Genomic DNA, 24421 nt, shown 5'->3' with positions numbered 1-24421 from the left:
ATCAATATGCTCTAAAAGCTCCTCATGTGAGTACAATGTGCAACTAGGTCGAGAATGAACAGTCTCACAACTGTGGATCAATTGACCCAGAAAGGACCAAGGTGGAGAGCAAGCCAATGGCGATCTGAAGCTCAACCTAGAACAAAGCTTAAAGGCTGCACTGTCTCCAGGAGCCACTTAAGTGCATGAGCAGGCAAGGTGTACACACATCTTTGGAATGTGTGAGTGTCGGAGAGTGTGACAAGGCAGGGAGCTCACAGGGCAGGGGCTCCTGAGGTCTAGCTGATAATGGCATCAGGGAAATAAGGGATATCAGATCTCCTCACTTCATCAGAAAAAAATACAAATGAAGATTTTTATGTAAAATTTCCCAACTTTTAAATGTTGGCTTAATTTTAAAAAACACAACAACACTATATGAGGCAAGCAAAACACATAATGAAACACACAACATAGGTTTGGCCTTTAGACTCAAACAGAGCTGTTTCCATTCTACAGAAACCACAGCACCATCATCATCATCACAACAAAAGAAGAATACCTAACATTCATTCAGTATTTAGGTGTTAGCCTCCACACATGGATTATCTCGATTAACGTTCAACAACCTTCAAGGTACTGTTATTCCCCCTTTACTCAGTAACCCTCCAAGGTCACATAGCCAGAAAGTGGGGATGCCAGGATCCAAATGTGAGCGTGGTAACAGCCTACACTATGCAGTATTTCTTAAAAGTTTTAAACACGCATTTAAGAACCTCCATTCCTTGCACTTGTGCTTCTTCAGAAATAAAATAAAAGGACTATCTGAATTGTTTTCTCAGGGACTTTTTAGTAACAATTCTGACTCCATAATACAACTTCTGGTTGTATAAACATTTTGGTATTTACATGCAACAGTCCTGAATGCGTGTTAAGAATTACCTGATTAGAGGAATGGAATGAATGAATGCTCATTAAATAGTCTTTCTGAAAAGACAGTAAAGACATAAAATTATAATAAAATTCTTGATTTTTACTGCTATAGAAAATTTACCTCTCCATTTTACCTTTTGAAAGATGAGTAAAAGTGCTCAGAAATTCTTCATATGTTTGCTCATGACAATTAACAAATTTATCCAAGACCTCCTCAACTAATCGATCTTCATCCATGATCTCCAATTCTGATGCCTGAGCAGTCATTCCTATTCACGAGGCCACGTTACCTATGAGACAAAGGAAAACAGAACTCGGGAGAGTCATGCAGCCACTCTGGAAATACTCTGTATGAGTGGGTGGAAGAGTTCCACTCAGATCAACAAAGTTACTAGAGCAGTAAACTCTAATTCAAGAGACAACAGTTTATTCATATCATGGCTGCTGAACTATCAATTTTATTTTTAATTCAGTTTCCTCATTTCCTTCTTAATTTGCAAGAATATCATTACACACTTAAATTTACACAATTAGAAATTCAAAGTCTTTTTCAAGGTGAGATAAATTTCTAAGACTATGTCAATCAACCACCCATCCAGTGAGGACAACAATAATAATAATATTTATTAGCTACTTATTTAACACTTACTATTTACCAGGGGCTAAAGTTCTAAGCACTTTAATGTTAACTTCATAACAACCCTAGCTCAGGTCACAGAGCCAGGAGGTACGAGTACTAGTTCTAGGAGTCTGATCCTAGACGCCATGCCGTTAAGCCCTCCACTGCACTTCACTCTACCCACTGCACGACACCCCTTTCCCCACCCTATGCTACTGTACTATTACTGCCAAAAACTGACTTGTCTGTACTTTTGGTAACACACCCAGGGACTTGGAACTCTGAACATTCCAGGAAGTTTCTGGACAGCTCTATTAGAGACACCTTCTAAATCTGTCTCCCTGTACACAACCCCAACTTGTCTCTGAGCCCCCGGGGTCACAGTGGATAACTTTATTCCTTCTTGTACATCACATTCTTCCAAATTTTTGAATAAGCCTATAAAGTCCTTTTTCAAACTTTTCACTCCATTCACTTAAAAAAATTTATTTTTCAAAACCCAGCTCAGAATTCAGTTTCCCTCTGAAGGCTTTTAGCCTTCCAGCTGCCATCATTGCAGGAAGAGCTAATCATAATTTCTCAGTGCTGCCTCTGTACTGTATCTACTGTTACACTGATCACATTGTATTAAAAATAGCTGTGTACATTTCTGTGTCCTCTATTAGACTCGGAGACCATGAAAGGCAGGGTCCACGTCTTTTCATCTTTGGATCCCAAATGTTTAACAGTTCAGGATGCGGCATAGGGCTGGCAGTCAATCAATAGAATGCTAAAATTACTCTTTTGAGCAGGTATCATAGTCCAATATCGCTAAAAGCTGGCAAAACACTCAAATAAACTTGCCTAGTTACTTCACCTGTGTCTTACATGGCCTTCTACGCTCCTGATCAGTCTGCCTGGAAAAGGTTTCACACTGCCTGTATCCCTTTAAAACACACCATCCAGAAATGAAGACAGGATTACAGTATGGTCTGTGAAATTTGACTAACCTTCACATCTAAACATTGCACTGCTACTATATAACTGAAGATCACATTCACGTTGTTAGTGGCCTCTTCACATTGCCAGTTCCTTTAACATATTGCTAACTAAATACCTGTCAGCTATGACCCAAGGCCTCAATCCTTGCAGTTTGAACTTTGTTTTTATTTGTGATAATTCATCTTGTTAAATTCCATTCACTCTGTATGAAATATTCTTACATAGCTTTGAGAAAATTTACTATCTACAAAAAGCAAAAGAATAATTACAGCCTAAGTAGCCAGTGTAATTCATGGGGGATAATAAAAAGGGTTCTCAGTATTCTATAGCAGGAAGAGAAAGCACTGAGCTTCTATTTTCCTAAAACAAGATAAAAAATCTGTTATCTGTTATTAATTTTATTTGGTATTTCCCCAAAACCTCAGAAAAAAAATAAACATATTTTCACAAGACAATGCCCAGCCTCATTTGGTAGCAAGACCTGACCTGAAGTAACATGAAAGTATTTATGGCTGTTATTTATTCTACCCAGTGTGACTATTCATGTTTCCCTGCAGAAATAGTAATGAGCTTACTTTGAGGTGTTTTCCCAGACCCCACTGGAGATTTTGTGTAATATGTGGCACTTTCCCTGATTGCCTTCCTAAACTCCAAAAAATTCTGAATTCTGAAACACATCTGACCCCAAAGATTTTAAATAAGAAACTGTAAAGCTACCCATACTTCACAGGATTGCTATGAGGATTAAATGACTATACACAGCACCCTAAGAACTGCTGTCCATGAGGATCATGATGATGACAATGAATCAGCCTTAGTATTCTGCCCTCTGCCTGCACAATGACCTGCTTTGACTGTGACCCCTCTGACTTTGAAGACACTGATGTTAGCTAAAGATAAGTCAAGATAATTTCTTGAGCATTACAACCCTAGATAAAACACGGTGTTTAAAAGATCCAGTGAAAATAGAGAGCATAGGCTAACTCAAATTGAAAGAAACTGTTCCAGGATATTTGCACCTGAAAATTAGATATAGGAGAAAGCATCAGTTATGGTTTATGCAAATTTATCTATAACACTGCCAGGTTTCAGCAATTCAAAGTTTAATAAGTCATTCTTGCAGTTACTAGATAAAAAATAATAATGAGTAAATTGAAAGGTGGCTAGTATTTCACTGTCCATAGGACATGTACTTAACTGTAAGTCCATGTTGATCTGCTTTTCCAGAATTGGCCCCCATCAAAATTCCAACACTGTACTGTATCAATTTCCTCCTCAAACCATCTCAGCAAAAGCAAATACCAAACAGAAACAGACAGACTATGTTTTATATCGCTGTAAATGTCTCTTCGTGGGTGCTTTAAGAGTGATAACAGAAATTCCTTTAAACTTCCTTTCCAATTCTCAAATTGGTATATTTTGAGTACTTAACCTTAAAACATCTCAGCTGCACTAAGAGCAAATAACAGGATGAGCACACCACAAATTCAAAATCCTTCAAGGCCTTTAATTTTATTCATGTAGCTATCACAATACAGAAGAGGTTGTGTTTTCATTTACTTTTTAAAAGACTTTTGGGAAATCCAGTTTCACAAACTTATTATTTGAAGAGTTTAACAAATATCCACCTCCAAATTTTTAACTTTCTTTACCTATAAAAAATACAAATAACCTAATGTTAAACGTCCCCAGGGACTGACAGAGCAGATAATCATTTACCAGACAGTTAAGTGGTTTATGCAAATCCTAGTGGTTTTCTAGAAGGAAGCAATGCTTTTTCACTTACCACTCACATATGTTTGTGTTTTTACCATGAACTATTTTTCTAAAAGAAAAAGAGAGAGAGCGACACTAGCCTAGGTAAAGGATTCTTTGTTTTGGTTTTTTACGTTTTAAGGCTCAGAGCTCCACATGCAAGATCTGGAACACATGTGGTGAAAAGTAAAAATGTATATAAATATCTACTGGTAAATCATATGTAACACTTTCACAATCACAGCCTCCAGTGGGAAATCCAGGGAGGATGTAGTGCTCCTCTTGGACTCCTAAACTTCTCACAAAGACCACAGGCTTGGTTAGGAACAGGGTTTTCTTCTTATCAAGTCACTGAGAGAGAGCAAGAAAATCCTGAACCTTCCTGGAGTTCTGTTGTCTCCTATCAAATAATGAAATTAACAACCATGCAAGCCTGTTAGTGTCGTGTGCTCTCTGAAGGGACATTACTGTGAAATACGGTATGTGGAATTACCACCATTGATTAAACACATCTTTTATGTTTATCTTTAGATCCTTCATCAATGCAACATACCTAAACAAAATAAAACTTTCCAAGACAAGAGTGTTAAGCCTTAAGAAGCAAGTTGCCATGAGCTAGTCTTCCCCCAAAGTGCATAACCTGCTTTTTAACAGTACAGAGAGTTATATGTCCACAAAAAGATTTTTTTTAACTATGAGGCTTCAAACTGATATTTAAAAATACTAAATAGTAACATACTTTTAAGGAGCTATGAAGGGGCTATCAAAGACTACTTTCTCAAATTTTCATAGTTCTCTTCAATTCAACAAGAACCTCCTGCTATGCTGAAAGGTATGATGGGATACTATCAAAATAATTCACCTTGCCTAAGGGAATGAAACCAATGAAACCATCAACCTTGGTACTTCATAGGATGGGTCTCCTTTCTTATTTTGGAAAATGGACAAATCTCAAAAAGACCAAATCACATTCTAACTGTACAGATTTACTTATCTGATAAAAGAGACCCAAGATGAATGGATTTCTTCTTCCTTGACTGAATTACCTCTATTTTGCTTCCTCCAATACTTTTTATGTCTTTTGGTTGTATGAAGAAGAGAGAAAAAAATCCAGTGGCAGAAATTGCCAAAGATTTTCAGAGTTGAGAGAAACCTGAAGGTCATCTAGTCCAATCAGAGATAATAAATTAATAAATCTGGGGAAGAAATCTTAGGTGTGGCTTTTGTCAAAATGACTACTGATGAGCAGTACTGTGTGACTCTCATGTTCATAAACAATAATGACATGCTCATGATTATGAATTTCAAGCCATATATAAAGTCAGCAGGAAATTAAGCAAAAAGCTTCGATCTCTCCCTGGATGGTTATATCTATGTCTCCAACTACATTCTGTATCCCACTAACATAGAAAACATCTGTAGACAAAACAGAAATATAGATATAGATATATAGATATAGATATATAGAGATACAGATATAGATATAGAGATATAGATATAGATATAAGTATAGATATAGATAGATATAGATAGATAGATAGATAGATAGATAGATAGATAGATAGATAGATAGATAGAGATGCCATTGTTTCAGACACTTACTGATACAAACAATAAAACAAAGGAAAAGATAAAAGGAATAAAGAGGAAAGCATAAACACAAAATAAATCTTACTAAATAGGAAAGGACCTAAAGTTCCTTACTGTTTTTCATCAGGATGAAATAAAAACATACAACTCTAGCATCAAAGAATATACTGTACCTCAAGTTATAAGCTTCCCCCAACAAGCTTTTGGGATGGAATTCCCAAGGCATGGAATTCTTTATTATCACCAAAAAAGTTGATGGAATAAGCATCCAGACTTCTATGTAAGTTCCCCTAGGTATTTACCTCTGCAGTGAATATTAAAGGAAGCATTTAGAAGAAGGTAGCAAAGGTTTGGGGATTACTGTTAACTACAAAGCTTTAGAAGAAAGAGTTGCATTGTCATCCCTGCAGAGGTCTTTATAGTAGGCATGTCTTAGCTATATTTATTTCCTTGACAAAATCTCACAGTAAGGCAAAGAAAAAAAGAAGATACTCATACTAAAAACTACATCTAGAAAAAAAATGTGGGCTCAGTACCTGCTTACCATGAACATATATATCACAAAGGTTGTCTTAACAGAAACAGATCTAGTTCCTTTCCTAAAGAGGATTATAATCTATGTATTCAGGACTCCATATTTGTAACAGGGATAACTCCAATGACCCAATTCATGATTATTGTTAAGTTAGAGCAATATGGAATGGAGTGAAAGTATTTTAAAATGAAGTATGTAACAAGAATAAGAATAAATACATAGCCAGGTAAAATAGTGGATTTTATAAAGGAAGCAGGGAAAATAATAGACAGTCTTTAAGACATAGGAATAGGGAGAGAGTTCTTACACTTGACACCAAAAAGAATGGTCCATACAAGGAAATATTGATCAATTAAACCTCAACAAAATTAAAAACTTACTCTATGAAAGATCCTATTAAAAATATGAAAAGAAATATTACAGGTGTTGAAAATTAAGATATAAAGAAAATATTTATAAATCACATATCCAACAAAGGACTACTAGCATATATAATACATAAAGAACTCCCAAAACTTAACACTAAAGAAAAATCCAATTTAAAAAGGACATAAAACATACACATACATTTCAGCAAAGAAGATATATAAATGGCAAATAAATCTCATGAAAAGATATTCAATATCATTAGTCATTAGAAAAATACAAATTAAAGCCAAAATGAGATACCACTACATATTTATCAGAAGGGCTAAAAGGAAAATTGTGGTAATACCAAATGCTGGAAAGGATGCAGAAAAACTGAATAACTCATACATTACTGGTAGCCATACAAAATGACTCAGCAACACTGGAAAATAGTTTGGTGTTTACTTTCAAAACTAAAATGATATACAAAATGAACTAGCAATTATACTCCTGGGGTATTTATTCCAGAAAAACAATCCCATGCAAGAACTTATACACAGATGTTCATAGCAGCTTTATCCATAATAGCCAAAAACAGGAAACTACCCAAATATCCTTTAATGAATGAATGGTTGAACAAACTGTGGTAAATCCACAGCATGGAATATTACTCAGCAGCATAAAGGAATGAACTCTTGATTCAAAAATAATTTTGATGAATCTCAGAGAAATTACGCTAAATGAAAAAAAGCCAATCTAAAAAGGCTACATATGTACTGAATGATTGTATAAAATATTCATGAAACAACATAGCTACAGAGATGGAAAACAGATTAATGATTGCTGGGGTTAGGGATGAGGGAGGAATGGATGTGGATAAAAACAGGGTAACATGAGTCTTGTAGTGGTGATATAGTTGAGTATCTTGATGGCGGTGATGGTTATGCAAGGCTACACATGTGATATAGTTGAACTACACACCCATACAAATTACGGTGTATATAACTGATGCAGTCCAAATATGCTCTGTGGATTCTACTAATATCACTTTCACAATTTTTTATATTATACTACATTTACACAGATGTTAACATTGCAAAATGCTGGACCAAGGATTCATGGAATCTCCCTGTACATTTCTTTGCAGTTTACCAAGAATACTGGAACTGAGGCTTGTTGACTATTTTCCCTCTGCTGGAAGCTGTGGGGGTTGGGAATAATACTAATCTATAAAATTACATGTTTAAGCAGAAACTTTCCTCTTGAAAAATTTGCTTCCTTTTCCTGCTTAGCCATCCAAGCTACTGTAATGAGATTTCTTGAGGCTATCATTCATTAAGCCTTGCTGCTCATCAGCAGACTGTACAAAATTAATTTTATTCTCCAAAATATACTCTTCCTCCAAGCTGTTTAAGTCAATCCAGAAATATCTGCATTGACTCAGTGAGGCAGGTCAAGTGAGTATTAGACTGTTTTCAATTACACAGTTATTAATTCCTTTAAAGAAGAATGCAAACAGTTATGCATTTGAACTTCCTCTCCCTGTTCACTCTCTATCGCTTTTTTAAAAAGCAGATTATCTGTGGACATAGAATCTGAAGGATATACCCATAAGACAAATTTCATAAAATCCACTGTTTTTGAAATTAGAAGATTACCTATTCCTACCATTTTTACTTTGTTTTGAAAAATTTAGAATTGTGGGTAATCAAAAGTACCCTACCTTCACCCTCTAATAAAACTGCTACAAGTACACTAACTAGTATATTTACCAAGAAAAAAAAAATTACACATATTTCAACCACATTCAAAACTGATTTATCCTCAGAAATGTGATCAAAGGATGATACAATAAGTGTTTCAGTGGACATTTTTCAAGGCCCCTGATAGGCTGTGTATCCAAAAGGCAGTAGAGTTCCTGAGTCAACTTTATAGCTCTATAATCATCCAATAACATTTCAATCACAAAAGATTTATTAGCTCAATGGTAATCCCTCCTCTACAAGGGATGCAATATCCCATTAAGACTTATTTTATCTGTATTGCATAAAACTGTAACAAAGGCATTCACTCTTAATTAAAGTTATCCCCCTTCTATCCAGCTTCCTGAGCCTGTCAGCAACTCACACAGTGCACAGCACTTTCACAACACTAGAAAGCCTACTTCAAAACAAAACCGGCACAGCTACTTAGGAGCAGGTGTAGAACAACCCAAGTAAATCAACTCCGTTTACAGGAATTCATGTCTTAAGTGTTTCAAAATGCCAGATCTTACAAATAAAATTCACCTTTTCTTTTGACATTCCCTTTTAAAAACTAAGATTTTAAAGATGTATTTCCCAACTACATTTTATTCAAAATTCATATGACTGTGGAATAATAAATGGGCCTTAAGAGGTGATACAGTGGCTCCCTAGCTTCCAATTACTCTCAGCATTTTATTTGTAATTTTGCTTCAAGGTACACACACACACACAAAAAAAAAAAAAAACAATTTCTTTTTACCAACACTGTTTCTATACTAAAAATAGAAATTAATAAATACAAATTCCCTTATTTAAAAATAAAGTTTTTAAATGAATTTTTTTCTAGTACAACATGCAAAAACAACCTCTAAACCTTTTTTCTATTTTATTTTACAGCAAAGAGTCTAACTTAAATCAGAGGACATGGAACACCGGAAAATACCAACCATCCCGGCCAGGTGGCCATATTTAATTAATTGCTTTAAATAAAAATGACAAGCCACTTGTCATGTTCTTCTCTTGACAATCCATCATAACTAACTGTAGATTGTTTCCTTCTATACATTTCCCCTTCCTTCCTCTTTTCTCCTTTTTGCCAGTTTGAGTTGTGGTTCATATTGTAAGATTCATTCAACAAGCCAAACCTTTCCCTTTCCTATACTATTTAAAGTATTTCCTTAAAAATCAGCCATTTTTTTATAAAGCAAAATTGTCTATGCCTATCTGAACACTATGAAAAGTTGCCACTGGCCTTATTTCAAACACTAATTAACTCACTGAGCAGCAGCATAACTGAGTTGTTTTTCCACTTACAACATGGGAATGGAAATGCTAGAGAGTTGGACTATACTTCTTGAAAAACACAGTCATGAGTTCGCAGAAGAGTGTTTCTCTGCTGCTCCCCTCTGCCCACCACGTACACACATCCCTGTAGCTGTGTTACCCTGATCAACTTACACAACTTGTCTGGCCTTAAGTAGTTCGAATGGAAAAATAAAGGGACTGGACTACTTTTCTCCAGTTAAGCTTCCTTTTGTTCAATTACTATGTCAGTATATCCTGTTACTTTTATCTCCCCTGTGGAATAACAAATATTTTATTCTGTAATCACACTGACTTGTATTCTTTAATAGTCGTCTGTTTTTGGATTTAAGCTAGGAAAAATCAATATATTTCACTAGGAGTTTTAATTTGATTCTGCCTCAAAGTCTAAGAATGGCTAAGTGGCCTAATTGTGATTTCTTGGTGAACTTTTAAGAATTTTTAAGGGTGAGTGTGGGAAGAATGTGAAGCATGTTTACCTGCAAAGTTCCTTCATTCTACAATAATATACATACCTTAAGGGCAAGACTTGGGGCCGTGATTGTTTTTCTAATTTCCCACATGATTCTGTAGACAGCAGTTGCTCAATAAATATCTTTTACTACTTAACATTTAGTTTCTATACTGAGCATGTCAGTCAATGGATCTTGACCAAGATCACTGCAAGTCAAATGCTTTCCTAATGGTATGACAAAGACTCAGAGTTTTAAAAACCATTTTTAAATGTGTTGCTAATTTCCAGTTTATTCAGAAGACAACCCATTCAACAACAAAATTCCTGGTTTTGGTGCTGGTAAAATGCAAAGGCTAAAATACTTGCCTAAACTTACCCATGGTTTCTATTTGTGTTTCTTATTTTGTACTTACTGTGGAGATATCTAATATGTCAACTTCATGAAGCTGTCATTGATGCTGGAATTTCACATACCATGCTCATCATAAAACACCAAAAACAGGTTAGCAAAATAACCCAATACTTTCTTGCAGTCAAAGAAAAAATATCATCATGGAAATAACTAGAAGGGATGATGCTGCTTTTTTAAAGGATTGGCCAGCATTTCAAATGATGAGAAACAGTCAAACAACTGAACTACTCATCAGTTCTTAAAACGTCGACTCTGAAAATACATCCTAACATTTTGCAAAAAACAAAAACAGTCACTTATACTAATACACCTATAAGCATCATCATCACTGGGCAAGATTTATTGAGTAGACTCTTTAAACCAGACACTTTATATTCATTAATCCTCACAATAAGGCAGGTATCATCCCTGTTTTAGAGATAAGGAAACTGAAGCTCAAAACGGTCATTCAGTTATTAAGTGACAGAACTGAGACTTCAATGTGTAACTGTTTACCTCTGATCACTGCATTCTATCATCTACGCCACATGAAAACTGGTTAAAAGACCAACAATAGCAGATGGTCAGATAAATTATGTTACAATTACTTAATGAAATCTATTAAAAATTGTAAAGGTGGAAATAAAATACAAATTTCTTAGTGTGTATGAAATGTTGTATTAAAAAGATAAAGTTTAAACACATTCTTATAATTAGGTAAAAATATGTATATATGTTTGGATAAACATTAGAATAGAGCACAAAGAAATAAAAACCTCAGTGGTTAGGTGATGAGCTTAATAGATGGTATATATGTATTTTTATATATTTGTTTCTTGATGTACCTGTTTTTAATGAATTGGTTTAAAATTAACTGAGCTACTATAATCAAGACAGTGTAGTATTGGTGAAATAACAAATTGATCAATAGAACAGAATAGAGACAGCAGAAATGGACCCACATAAATATAGTTAACTGAAGTTTAACAAAGAACAAAAGTAATACAATAGAGCACAATGGTTTCCACCAGCAATTCTGAAACCACATGCAGAAAGTCAATCTAGACACAGACATTACTCCCTTCACAAGAATTAACTCAAAATGGACCTAAAGGTAAAATGCAAAATCATAAAGCTCCTATAAGATAACAGAAGAAAACCTAGGTAACCATGGGTATGGCAACACCTTTTAGATACAACAAAAGGCATGACCCATGAAAAAAATAATTGATAAGATGGACTTCATTAAAATTAAAATCTTCTGCTCTGTGAAAGGCCCTGACAAGAAAATAAAAAGAAGAGTCACAGACTTAGAGAAAACATTTGCAAGAGATGTATCTGATAAAGGACTGTTATCTAAAAAACATAAATTCAAAAATAACAACCCAATTTAAAAAATGGGCTAAAGGCCTTAACAGGAAACCTCACCAAAAAAGATACACAGATGGAAAAGATGCTCCACATCCTATGTCATCAGGGAAATGCAAACTAAAATGAGAAACCACTACACACCTATTAGAATAGCCAAAATCCAGAACAATGACAACACCGGTGCTGGCAAGAATGTGGAGCCATAGGAACTCTATTCGAACTCTATTCATCACTAGTGGGTATGTAAAATTGTACAGCCACTTTGGAAGACTTTGGTGGTTTCTTACAAAATGAAAAATACTCTTACATATGATCCACCAGTCATACTCCTTGGTATATACCCAAAGGAGTTGAAAACATGTCCACACAAATATCTGCACATGGATGTTTATAGCAGCTCTATTTGTAAATGCCCAAACCTGGAAGCACCCAACATGCCCTTTTGGAGGAGAACGATAAATAAGCCGCGGTGAAACTAAGTGAGAGAAGCCAATCTGAAAAGGCCACATCCTGTGTGATTCCAACTGTGTGACATTCTGGAAAAGGCAAAACTATGGAAACAGTAAAAAAAATCATTGGTTGACAGGAGTTAGTGGAGAGGAAGGGTTGAATTAGTGGAACGGAGTATTTTTAAAGCAATGAAACTATTCTGGAAGGTACTACAATTGCAGATACATGTCATAATACATTTGTCCAAAGTAATAGAATATATAACACCAAGAGCAATATTATCATTGGGTGATAATGATGTGTCAATTTAGGTACATTTCTAATTATTATACCTCTAGTGGGGATGTTGATTGGGGGAGGATATGCATGAGTGGATAGCCTTCCACTCTGTACCTTCCACTCAATTTTGTTGTGAACCTAAAACTTCTCTGAAAAATAGTCTATTTAAAAAATTTAGTCAACTCTTGCCAACTTCGTTTTTTTGTCTTCTGTGAAATTTTGGGGTGGGAATGGGAGAGGCTACCAACGTAGTTTTCATTATTAAGACCACTAGAAACCTTTGGAAAAATATAAAAATTGTAAAGCAATGCTTAAAAAAAAAAAGACCACTAGAAAATATCTTCCTTGGTGAGCACTTAAAAACATTACCTCATTTAATCTTTTACAACAATCTTTTGAGATAAATATTTCTAGACCCCCATTTCAGAGATGGGGAAACAGAGGCTTAGCATTAAGATGACTCCACCTGGACAATGGCAGAGTAGGCGGAGAAAATCATGTCAGCTTGACTCTAAGGTCCGCTTTCTTAATCATTCCACTGTATAGTATTACACAGCAGCTCCCTGACATAAAGTTGGCAGTAGGCCTCCAATAAATTAGAACTCCTTCTGAACCTTGTATTAAAGAAAATGAGACTGTTGAAGAGCAATTCAATGTCAAAATGATATTGGTTTGCTGCACTGATGGACAGTGACTGCATTGGGGTATGGGTGGGGACTTGATAATATGGGTAAATGTCATAACCACATTGTTTTTTCATGTGAAACCTTCATAAGAGTGTATATCAATCATACCGTAGTAAAAAAATTTTGTTTTAAACTGACATTGGTGTTAGTGTTCTCTGTTTTAAGAAAAATAACTTACCATTTGGTTCATAGTGGTATTCATTTAAATCACAGTCATTATGTTCATTTCATCTGTGTTCTTCTAAAATGTTTTTAATAAAAATATAAACTAGGTTTCAACCAGATGTTGTCTTTACAAATAGTGGATTGTGTTTCCATGTTTCCACTGTCTGCCAGTAAGGAAATGGTTAAATCTTAATGGTACACTGTGGTATATATCTTCCTCAACCATCTGAAGAAAAAAAAGGTCACAGTCAGTTACTCCCGTTAGATCAGAGCTCACAGGAACATCTGTAGGCACGCACACACTCTTCATCGTCAGTTCTACTTGCCAGTCAGAGTGGGCAGTCAGTGAATCTTCCCAAGTGCTGACACTTAATACCTGGTTTAGCGGCAAAGATTCAGAGAGGGGTGAGCAGCCCCTCTGGCCTTCAGGTAGGTCCAATACCTTCATTTCTACCAAAGCTAAAAGATGGGTGCCTACATTTACCAATTTTAAGTGAAAGATGATGTCCCCATTCAGCAGTGTGTTAGTTACAGGTGGATTGGTTATCCAGAAGGGGAAGGGATGATGGACAATTTGGAAAATATGGGGCTTTTGGTCTCAGGTTGCTGCAAGGACTTAATTCCTGTGGCTTCAGAGCCCATGTATTAATCTTAGTGTATAAGTGCTTCTCTGGCATAAGGGTCAGGAAAAAGATCAAACCCTGGCTTTACTGCCAGCAAAAAAAATCAAACAATCTATTCCTCAAAACTGATTAACTGTGTAGAGAGAGTTAATTCATGCACTAAATGACTGCAGTGACATGAAGGTACCTGCTATTTTGGAGCAATCAAGAAAACATGGGTAACACTGATCATTAAGATTTAATGCTTCAGAGTACAGTACCTTTCTTTGGAAGGAAAAAAGAGTCAGTTCAGACATAGGAAACTACAAACCCAGACCTCATACCATTAGTCCTCTTTTGATTTTCAACTATGCCCTAGCTTTACAGCAAATAAATGAAAATCTCCCTGCTGAGGAATGTTAGCATGGGGTTGGGAAGATTGTATAAATTTATTGGTCCTATATTTCTGTCTTTTAAAAAGAAGCTTTAATGTGTTGACTTTGAAACTTCCTTCAGTTGAAGAACAGTGTCTTTTGCAAAATCTACCAGTTTTATCTAGCCTATTTAAAGAAAGTAGACTATTTTAGTTCTAGTATAACCTTTTAAAAACTCTTAAAAACCAAGATGTGACTAATAGAGTCATATTAAGACTAAGGAAAATATACAATAGCTCCTCCAGTGAAAACACAATTAAGTTAATAAAGCAAAATTTCAAAAACTAAATAAATATGGCAAAAAAAATGTAAAACTCTTTCAATGCTCTTGTTTATTCTTTAAATATGTAACTCAATCAGTCATGGTTTAAAATGGGTAATCTAAAAATTAAATACACAAATACTTGGCCTGTGGTATAAGAGGAGGTAACTAATCTTAACAATAACTAACTTTAACACTGTTTTTAGGGCCCTTACATTTTGAGGTGCACCAATAGCAGGGCATCAAAGGAAGCACAGCAGTAATCATAAGGGACCAAAACTAAGCTACAAAAAATGGGTAGAATTTTTCATGTTTTACCCAAGAAAATGTCTCCATTTAATCTGCAATAATCATATTTTCACTTAAGAGAAACCAAAATCCCTATGACAACCTTCAAATGAAGCCTACAGGCTATAGTGAAAACATTTTTTTAAAAGCTTGCTGTTTAAAAGCATATGTTCATGGTGTATGTTCACCCCCTGGGATCTGGAATTACCCCTGTATGACTTGCTTAATATCCCAATAACATTCTTCATAGGTTTAAAACTAGCAGGCATTAGCTTCAGCACTCCCTCCACCCAAACGTGGGCAACGCCAACAGTCGTCACACATCATGCTGAGTGCAATCACTTATGGTTTTCATTTACTGAATTGAGGGCCAACAATATTTTCTTTTAGTTCCTATGGAGAGCATTACCGTAGCTGCACAGATGCCTTCTCTTTTGTATTCTTGGGTAGGCCATGAATAAGGAACAGTTGCCCATGTTATTTCACAAGCAGGGCCAGTTGCTGGACCTACCACTCAACGTGGTCTGAGAAACAGAGAATTGCTTTCATAACTTTTGTAAAAATCTCTCTCACTCACCATTTCCTCACTTGGTTTAGCAACCCACAGAATGCCTACTAAAATACCACACCTTGAGAATTTCCCAAGTAAACTAAAAATAAGTAGAGGAGAATATTTAACAATTTAACTACAGAAGTGTTTCAAAGTAAAAATCCCCACCAACATCTCATTAAACAAACCATACATTCTAAGTAGTCCAAGGAATTTTTCAGAGGAAATAAAAATATAGTATCAACTAACATTTGTTGAATACTTACACTATGCTCTGTGATTTACAAGTGTTATCCCATTTATTCTTCAAGACAACCCAATGAATAGGTACTAATATTATCCCTATTTTACAGATAAGAAAGAACAGAGAATGTAACTTGCCCGAGATAGTTACACAGCTCCTAAGTTTTAGAGCCCAGGATGGACCCAGATGATCCAACTTCAGAGTCTGCATATTTAATAAGTGGTTAGAGAAAGTGCAAGAATAATGAAGTATTTCCTGTTATTTAAATTGAACTCGCCACCAGCTCCTTCATTGTATATGCTTATCCAATTCTCATTAGTCTAGAAAGTTATCCGTCTATACCCACTGACCAGATATATTTCAGGTCCTAAAGCCCTTCTAACCATTTCCAACATTATAAATATCATCTGACATGACTGGCTGGTAATTGTGCACTAACAACCTTACTTTTTATAAGTTCAAGCATAATCATAACTATGACAGTGTGCAAGGCCCTTTTCTAAGTGCTTATATGTATTAATTTACTAATTATACCTTAACATATGAGGTAGGCAAAATTATTACCTCATTTTATAGATGAGGATACAGACAGAGGGAGGTTAAATTACTTGCCTGGGTTCCTGTAGTTAATAAGTAACAAAGCCAGGATTTAAATATAACTAGTCATCCTTCAGAGTCTACTCCTAGCTGGATATACTCCTAAACTGTTTTATACTGTTTTTAAAGCATATTACAATTCACTCTTAAAAGTCAAGGAATCTGTGCTATTGTTTCCTTTAGCACGTGGTGCCTAGAACTTCACTCTGCAAAGTGTATTTCTTATTAAGGCTGTTGACATCTCCGTAAGGTAGGTGATAATAATAAAATAAAAATTTATCAAGCTTACTTCACCTAGTAAATACATTTTTTTAAACAATATTACACTACAAATATTAAATCCTTAATAATTCCGGCACCTCTCTGCTTAATGCCTGCTTACTACAGAGTTACTTCAAATTTCTTGCGGTGCAAAGAGATATGAAATAATAACCACCAAATCTATTTTCCTAGAGGGAGAGGGGGAGAAGAAGGAGGAAGGGGGAGGAAGCGGGGACAGAGGTGTTTTAGGAATATTCTTTGCTTCTCTAAAAGGGCCCTGAAGACTGCAAGAGCCGTTGAGAAAACAAAGGCCCTTTGACGTACTCGCTAAAGTCTCATTAGTGTGTTTCCATTACTAAATACAGCAGTGGGTAAAAAAATCTATCAGGTAATTTCTCCCCTGCACTCCAGGTATTCGGAGAGTGACTTTCGGTTCTGTAAAATAGTCACAGATTTTGTAATCTCGGGGCCCCCCTCACCCCCCCGCCCAAGCAACCTTAGGATGCTCAGGGGTGAAATTCTGGGTCGACTCCCCCAGAGCGTGAAGCCGAGGTCTGCAACGACATCTAGACAGGGTTGTGCCTTTAGGCTTCGGTTTACACGCAACCCTACTCAAACCAGAAGCAGGTGTGCTTCCTACTGGTCACCCGTTTAATAGTCCCGGGGAGACGTACGGGGACGAAGGGCTGCCGGGCGCCCCTTTCCGAGCCGACGCCTTCCCGGCCCCCGGATGCCACTCTCACCTCCCATTTCCTAGCTTTCCGCCTGGTCTCCCATCTAGTCACTTCGCACTTTTGGAGTCTTATTCCGAGAGACGAACTAGAAGTCTCCAGTCCTGGAACAGACAAACTAGTCACACATCCCATAGAGAACAGATTCCTGGGAAATGTAGTTCTCCCTGCTGATAAGTGGGGGACTCCTCAGGAAAGAGGACTACAATTCCCGGAAATCTAAGGGAGACTAGGCCATGTTTATAACATGTCCCAGCTGCTGGATCGTATTAAGAAGGTTCTGTTGCTCTTTGCTCATTTCCACTACTTTTTATTTAAACATGCTTTTTATATGTGAGAAGATCTAAACACAGTGATTTATAAAAAGAAATACAATAAAGCAATTCTGGTTTTTTGAAATTTTTCAGATAAAAGAGCTGTAAACGATCTTGAAAATATGTCGCTACAGATGGTAACAGTCAGTAACAACATAGCCTTAATTCAACCAGGCTTCTCACTCATGAATTTTGATGGGCAAATTTTCTTCTTTGGCCAAAAAGGCTGGCCCAAGAGGTCCTGCCCCACTGGAGTTTTCCATTTTGATATACAGCATAACCATCTCAAACTGAAGCCTACAGTTTTCTCTAAGGATTCCTGCTATCTTCCTCCTCTTCGCTACCCAGCCACGTGCACATTCAAAGGCAGCTTAGAGTCGGAAAAACATCAGTACATCATCCATGGAGGGAAAACACCAAACAATGAACTTTCAGATAAGATTTATGTCATGTCTGTTGTTTGCAAGAACAACAAAAAAGTTACTTTTCGCTGCATAGAGAAAGACTTGGTAGGAGATGTTCCTGAAGCCAGATATGGTCATACCATTGATGTGGTATATAGTCGAGGGAAAAGCATGGGTGTTCTCTTTGGAGGACGGTCATACATGCCTTCTGCCCAAAGAACCACAGAAAAATGGAATAGCGTAGCTGACTGCCTGCCCCATGTTTTCTTGGTAGATTTTGAATTTGGGTGCTCTGTGTCATACATTCTTCCAGAACTTCAGGATGGGCTATCTTTTCATGTCTCCATTGCCAGAAATGATACCATTTATATTTTAGGAGGACATTCACTTGCCAATAACATCCGCCCTGCCAACCTATACAGAATAAGGGTTGATCTCCTCCTGGGTAGCCCAGCTGTGAATTGCACAGTTTTGCCAGGAGGAATCTCTGTCTCCAGTGCAATCTTGACTCAAACAAACAAGGATGAATTTGTTATTGTTGGTGGCTATCAACTTGAAAATCAAAAAAGAATGGTCTGTAATATTGTCTCTTTTGACGACAGCAAGCTAGAAATTCGTCAGATGGAGACCCCAGATTGGACCCCTGATATTAAGCACAGCAAGATATGGTTTGGGAACAACATGGGAAATGGAACTGTTTTCCTTGGCATACCAGGAGACAATAAACAGGCTGCTTCAGAAGCATTCTATTTCTATATACTGAAATGTGCTGAAGATGATGTAAATGAAGATCAGAAAGCACTCACAACTAGTCAGACACCAACAGAAGACCCAGGGGACTCTACTCCCTTTGAAGACTCAGAAGAATTTTGTTTCAGTGCAGAAGCATATAGTTTCAACGGTGATGATGAATTTGACACCTATAATGAAGATGATGAGGAAGATGAGTCTGAAACAGGCTACTGGATTACATGCTGCCATACTTGTGATGTGGATATCAACACTTGGGTACCATTTTATTCAACTGAACTCAACAAACCTGCCATGATCTATTGCTCTCATGGAGATGGGCACTGGGTCCATGCCCAGTGCATGGATCTGGCAGAACGTACACTCATCCATCTGTCAGAAGGAAGCAACAAGTATTACTGCAATGAGCATGTGGAGATAGCAAGAGCACTGCAAACCCCCAAAAGAGTCCTACCCTTGAAAAAACCCCCATTGAAATCCCTCCACAAGAAAGGCTCTGGGAAAATTTTTACTCCTGCCAAAAAATCCTTTCTTAGAAGGTTGTTTGACTAGTTTCACAAAAGCTGTTCAGACACTTAATGTGTCAAATTTTTAAACTTAAAGAAACAGATCAATGATAAAATTATATTCTTATTTTCATTTATCATTTTTTATTATATGCATTAAGTGTCAGGAAAACATGCTTATAATGCAGTGCTAAATACTTGAAAATAGTTTACTGAAAGATATCTTAAATGAGAATTCTGATCTGAATTTTTTTACTCAAAGAATCTTAAATACAGAAGCTGTCAGTAATAATAATCAAGATATGCTTATATCCCTTATATTATTTTTCATAGCAAATGAGCTACAGGGTAATTGAGGTGAAATTAAACCAGCAAAGAAACTAACATCCAAAGTAATTAATGAATTATTTTGTGTAATGTGAAGACTTGGTGGTTGACCAGACATTAAAACCAAGATCACCTGTATCCCACACTATTGCTCCTTATACATCTCTAAACTGGTGCCTGGATTATGCCCTTGAAGAGAAAAAAGTCCTTAAAACTTGTGCAAGCTATAGGAGATAGATAGGAAGAGATAGATGATAGGCAGACAGATACTCTCCACTGACATGAAGGAAGAGAAAAGGAATCTACAAGAAGTTTGTTACATTTGATCAAATTATTTTTATGCATTTTCATCAAAGGGTCCCCCTATAATATGGTGCACAGGTGATGAACCAAGGCCAGTCACTTGAACTAATTATTTGACTAATTCTAAAACTAACAGTGGACTTCAGATTTCATTAAATTCAGATTTAATGAAAACTGAAGTCCACTGTTTCTTAGCATTCCAGAAGAGAGAGGTAAATGAGAGTACACTAAAAAAGTACACCAAATAAACCTTATGGAGAAGAATAATATTTTATTTCCCCAAATAATAAAAGTCTAAAAAATTTCCTAAAGTTAATGAGTAGAATATTTTAAATGGGGAAAAATTAATTTGGCAATGTGTCTAGTTAATATGTGGAGTTTGCTGCCAGTGAAAATTCATTGAGCTTGCTAACTCAATTAGATACTTGCTAGAATGAAAGTTAAAAGGACTGTTAATTTTGGGGCTTTGAGACCTGAGTTGATAAGATGACCTTAGAAACTCCCTCCTGGAGTATTTTTCTGGAAAAGCATTTCACCTTATCCTAAGGGCTTAAGCCATAGCCTCTTATTCATTAGTCTTCACTGAGAGTCCACAGAATGTAAAGTACAACTGCCAAATTTATGGGAAACATGAGCCATACAGGAGATGAAACCTTGGGACACAAGGTCTTCTGCTAACACTTCTATGTATCAAATACTAAAATTGACTTGAATCAATTAAATCATGTTCACTTTGTTTCAGTAATGTTATTTGATGAATATTCCTTTTAAACAATTTGCTGTTGCTTTTGAATAATCTGTTTTGATTTTTTTTATGTTTCTCTCTCCTATATAAAACCAATATATTAAAATGTCTTGAATTTATATTGATTTACTCCAATTATTAACCTCCACAATTACCCAATTAAGAGCAAAATTATACCATTTAATTTTCTTAGGATCACTCTACTGTGATTTCTTTTATATATGTTAATGGAAAGCAGCATAAGTTAGAACTAAAATGTCTTTCACAGAGTTCAAAGGAGTTATTTCCTCAAGAGATAGATAGAGACCCTTGTCTTGATTTATCTACAGTAATTGGCTAAATATATCACTGTATTTATTCTGTAGCCAGTGAGATCAAGAAATGATGATCTAAGTGATTTAATTCTGAACTCAACAATGGGTTCTATAGTTAAACTCAAATCTCACCACTAGAGCTACTTTGGGGATATGAAGTAAGGGATAGGGGGTGTTTCAAGAACAAGTACTTTGGTTTTGTTTACCACATATTTGAGTAAAAATAGGCCTTTTTAAGTCATCTCACCAATGAGTTCCTCAGATGTGAGTTTAAGATAATGAGCATACACAAACACTCAAATGAACCACATTAGAAGAGTACTCACTTATCTCAATGATAAACTGTTTTTGCCTAAGACATTTCTAGGATCCATCTTTCAGTAATCTTCAGAGCCCATGGTTCATTGCTTTGAAGATATTTAACAGTTGTCCCTCTTCCTCCATTAGCAATGGAATTGGTGTTTGGAAACAGACAAATGTCATCCAAAGCCTAGGAGGTATAACTCTCAGGATTATATTACCTAAAGAGGTCCAAAAGGAAGTCTTAGACAAGCTAACAAAATGGGTTTTCTGAAATGGCTCATAAATAGGTTTTAAAGGTAAGTCTCAAAATTGTTTATGCAAGAATAATACCAATAAATAAGTATATGGCTTTCCAAGGTGACCATTTTAAAGGACAATGCACATCTACAAGTAAATAGGAGTTTAATGTGGTAGGAGAAGGGAAAGCATAATGAAAAAAGATAGTTCATCTAAAAGCCCTAGGGCAAGATGAAGCTTGTGACACTTGAGGAAAAGATCAGTCTGGGTAAAACATAGTAAACAAGAGGAGTGTGGAGTGGCCTGCGTCTGGAGAGATAAGGAGGGGCTAGGGCCCCCAGTTTTTCATTAGTAAAATAAAATCACATACAACTTTATTCATATTATTCGACCTGTGCCTTCCTGTTTACCTCTTTGTTTCACTACTTCCTTCATATTTTGTGGTCAATCTCCAAAAACGCTGAACTGATAACATTTCTAGTGAGCACCCTAGTTGTTTCAGTACTCAGGGTTTTGAGCAACCTATTCCTTCGGCAGGGCGTAACTCCCCTCTTGGACTTTATAACTCCTGCTAATACCCTCATCCATCTGGCCCATTCCTATCTACTTTTCACATCCCAGTTCAGACACCTGCCCTGCCAGGAAGGCTTCTCTGGACTCCATCACCTCCTTGATAGCTGTAGTGCTTATAAATCTCCATTTATATTCTCAGTAGTACAAAAAATTAAGCTGTCTGTATTTCTCTATAACTCAAATTATATTATGCATACCTTTTCCTATGTGTTGGAAATTTAATAAATCTAGGGTTTTCCCTCTTCACCCAATTTTTTATCCAAGTTCCAGGGAGAAATATACTGCTGAGTTGTCAGGAATGGGAATGACTTAGGGGTAAAGCATCTCATCCTTAGGGTCATCATCCCTCCTCTCTAGCTTCTGCCACAACATCCACCCTCCCTTCTGGCCTGAGGTTATCAGCTTTGAAGATGACTCCTCAGTTGCACCTCAGCCTTAACCACAAGACGCCATTAGGTCCAGCTCTCTCTCAGCTGCTTTCAGGTCCCTAGTGTGCTCAAATCATGAGTAAGAGATCATTCTGCCCCTTCCTCTCCCAGCATAGTCACTGTTCTCTCTGCAAAATCATCCAGGGCTTGTCTATTTCTGTACCACTCTTGGGCACATCCTGCTGCTCTTGCACCTCACTGAGTTGCACAACCTCTTCCCAGCTGTCTCTGTAAATTTACCTCATCACAATTTCACTTCTGTATGTCACTGGCTTTTTCTGGCTCTATCAGGAAGTTAAGAAGTACATCCTCCTGCTCCTGACTTCCCAAAACTTATCTGGGGGAGTTGGATTCTGTTGTTCTTCCCACCTTCACAGCTCAACATAAGTTATAAAATACAGGACATCTTTTCTCTGGAATTCAGTCTTTTATGGCAGCTTTTTCTCTTACTCTACCCTGAGAAATCTTTATCTAGTCACAGAAACAGTTTCTGGTCAGTAAGCACCAATAAACACTTATTGAATGAATGAATGAATGAATGAATGAATGAGGGCATGATAGACTTGCTTTTACTGATCAGATAATCATCAAAGCCTAATGCTAATAATTGCAGTTCTTCCATTTCCCCATGAGGCATAGATGTTTGAAGCCCAAAGTCAGAAAAAAAGGAAAACCTAGGAGGAAAACAAGTCAATACTATCTTATCACAAATCACCGTAAAAGTTATTCCAAAGTTTGATAACCTACTTTATCTACCAGCCCTGGTTCCACATCATTTCAGACTATTGCTAATGTCCCCAAAAATTAATTTACTGCAAAACAAACAAAAATTTGCAAACATATTTTGGAAAGAATTCTACTGCTATCTGATTTGCAGGTAGGCCAATACCTTCATACAGGGACTTTTGTTGTTGTTGACAGTAAAACAGTAAAAAAATAAGAATTTTTTTTCTACATTTAAAACTTGAAAGTTGCTAATAAAGTAGATTTTAAATGTTCTCACCACACACAAAAAGTAACTATGTGAAGTGATGAATATGTTAACTAGCCTTATTGTGGTAACATGTCCCAATATATATGTATATCAAATCATCACATTGTATACCTTAAACTTAAACAATGTTGTATGTCAATTACATCTCAGTAAAACTGAAAAAATAAATATTAGAATTAAGAAAAAAATTAAATTATCATTTAATCCATTAGTTCTTTGTGGAGGAATCAAAACGTAAAATACATATCTGATAATACAGTGTTAATAGAATTAAAAACCAGCCACATACTAAAGTCATTTTTGTTAACTGCCATAATTTAAATACAAGAAAAATAATTTTTGTTGTTCCAAATTAGTGAGATCTTTAAGCAGATTGCTTCTAGAGAATGTTATTTAAGAGAACAATGTCATTTTCAGATATGTTCAGAATTATAGAATAGCATTTTAACTAAATTTGTTTCTAAAAAAAATAATGAGTACTATCTTAAACTACTGTCACATTGTCAATCCTCCCTCCTCAGTGGTGTTTAGCACCTTCTAATGATTTCTACTTTTACACCCAAGTCAGTGAAATACTGGCGGATAAGTAAGCTAAGTGTCTGATGTGTCCAACCAGCTATGGACTGGAAGACAAACAATGACTTTGTAAT

General features: G+C 36.2%; 2 protein-coding genes across 12 annotated transcripts in view; one reads left to right on the top strand and one right to left on the bottom strand.

Annotated features, from left to right (window-relative positions):
• Positions 1-17717, bottom strand: part of IFTAP (intraflagellar transport associated protein) — a 71012-nt gene extending 53295 nt beyond the window's left edge. For 5 of the 11 annotated variants that reach the window (XM_073216415.1, XM_073216422.1, XM_073216421.1 and 2 more), the window contains exons 1-2: positions 17586-17717; positions 1047-1202 (exon numbers count right to left, since the gene is read on the bottom strand). In XM_073216415.1, coding sequence (XP_073072516.1) covers positions 1047-1179 — 133 coding nt within the window. In that variant the 5' untranslated portion in view covers positions 1180-1202; positions 17586-17717. Of the gene's footprint in view, positions 1-1046; positions 1203-4072; positions 4165-13617; positions 13831-17585 lie in introns of all 11 variants that reach the window. The other 6 variants (XM_037020102.2, XM_037020113.2, XM_073216419.1 and 3 more) reach the window with 5 other exon arrangements.
• Positions 17718-18009: 292 nt separating this feature from the next.
• Positions 18010-19593, top strand: RAG2 (recombination activating 2). Its single transcript, XM_017646257.2, has one exon. The coding sequence runs from the start codon at positions 18010-18012 to the stop codon at positions 19591-19593; it is 1584 nt and encodes a 527-aa protein (XP_017501746.2).
• Positions 19594-24421: the final 4828 nt, after the last annotated feature.

The sequence above is a fragment of the Manis javanica genome, chromosome 11 (assembly GCF_040802235.1).
Source record: "Manis javanica isolate MJ-LG chromosome 11, MJ_LKY, whole genome shotgun sequence".
Lineage (NCBI taxonomy): Eukaryota > Metazoa > Chordata > Mammalia > Pholidota > Manidae > Manis > Manis javanica.
This window is presented reverse-complemented; position numbering and strand designations above follow the sequence as displayed.

Coding starts and splice junctions, on each gene's coding strand:
- RAG2 (XM_017646257.2), top strand. CDS start 18,010: ATGTCGCTACAGATGGTAACAGTCAGTAACAACATAGCCTTAATTCAA.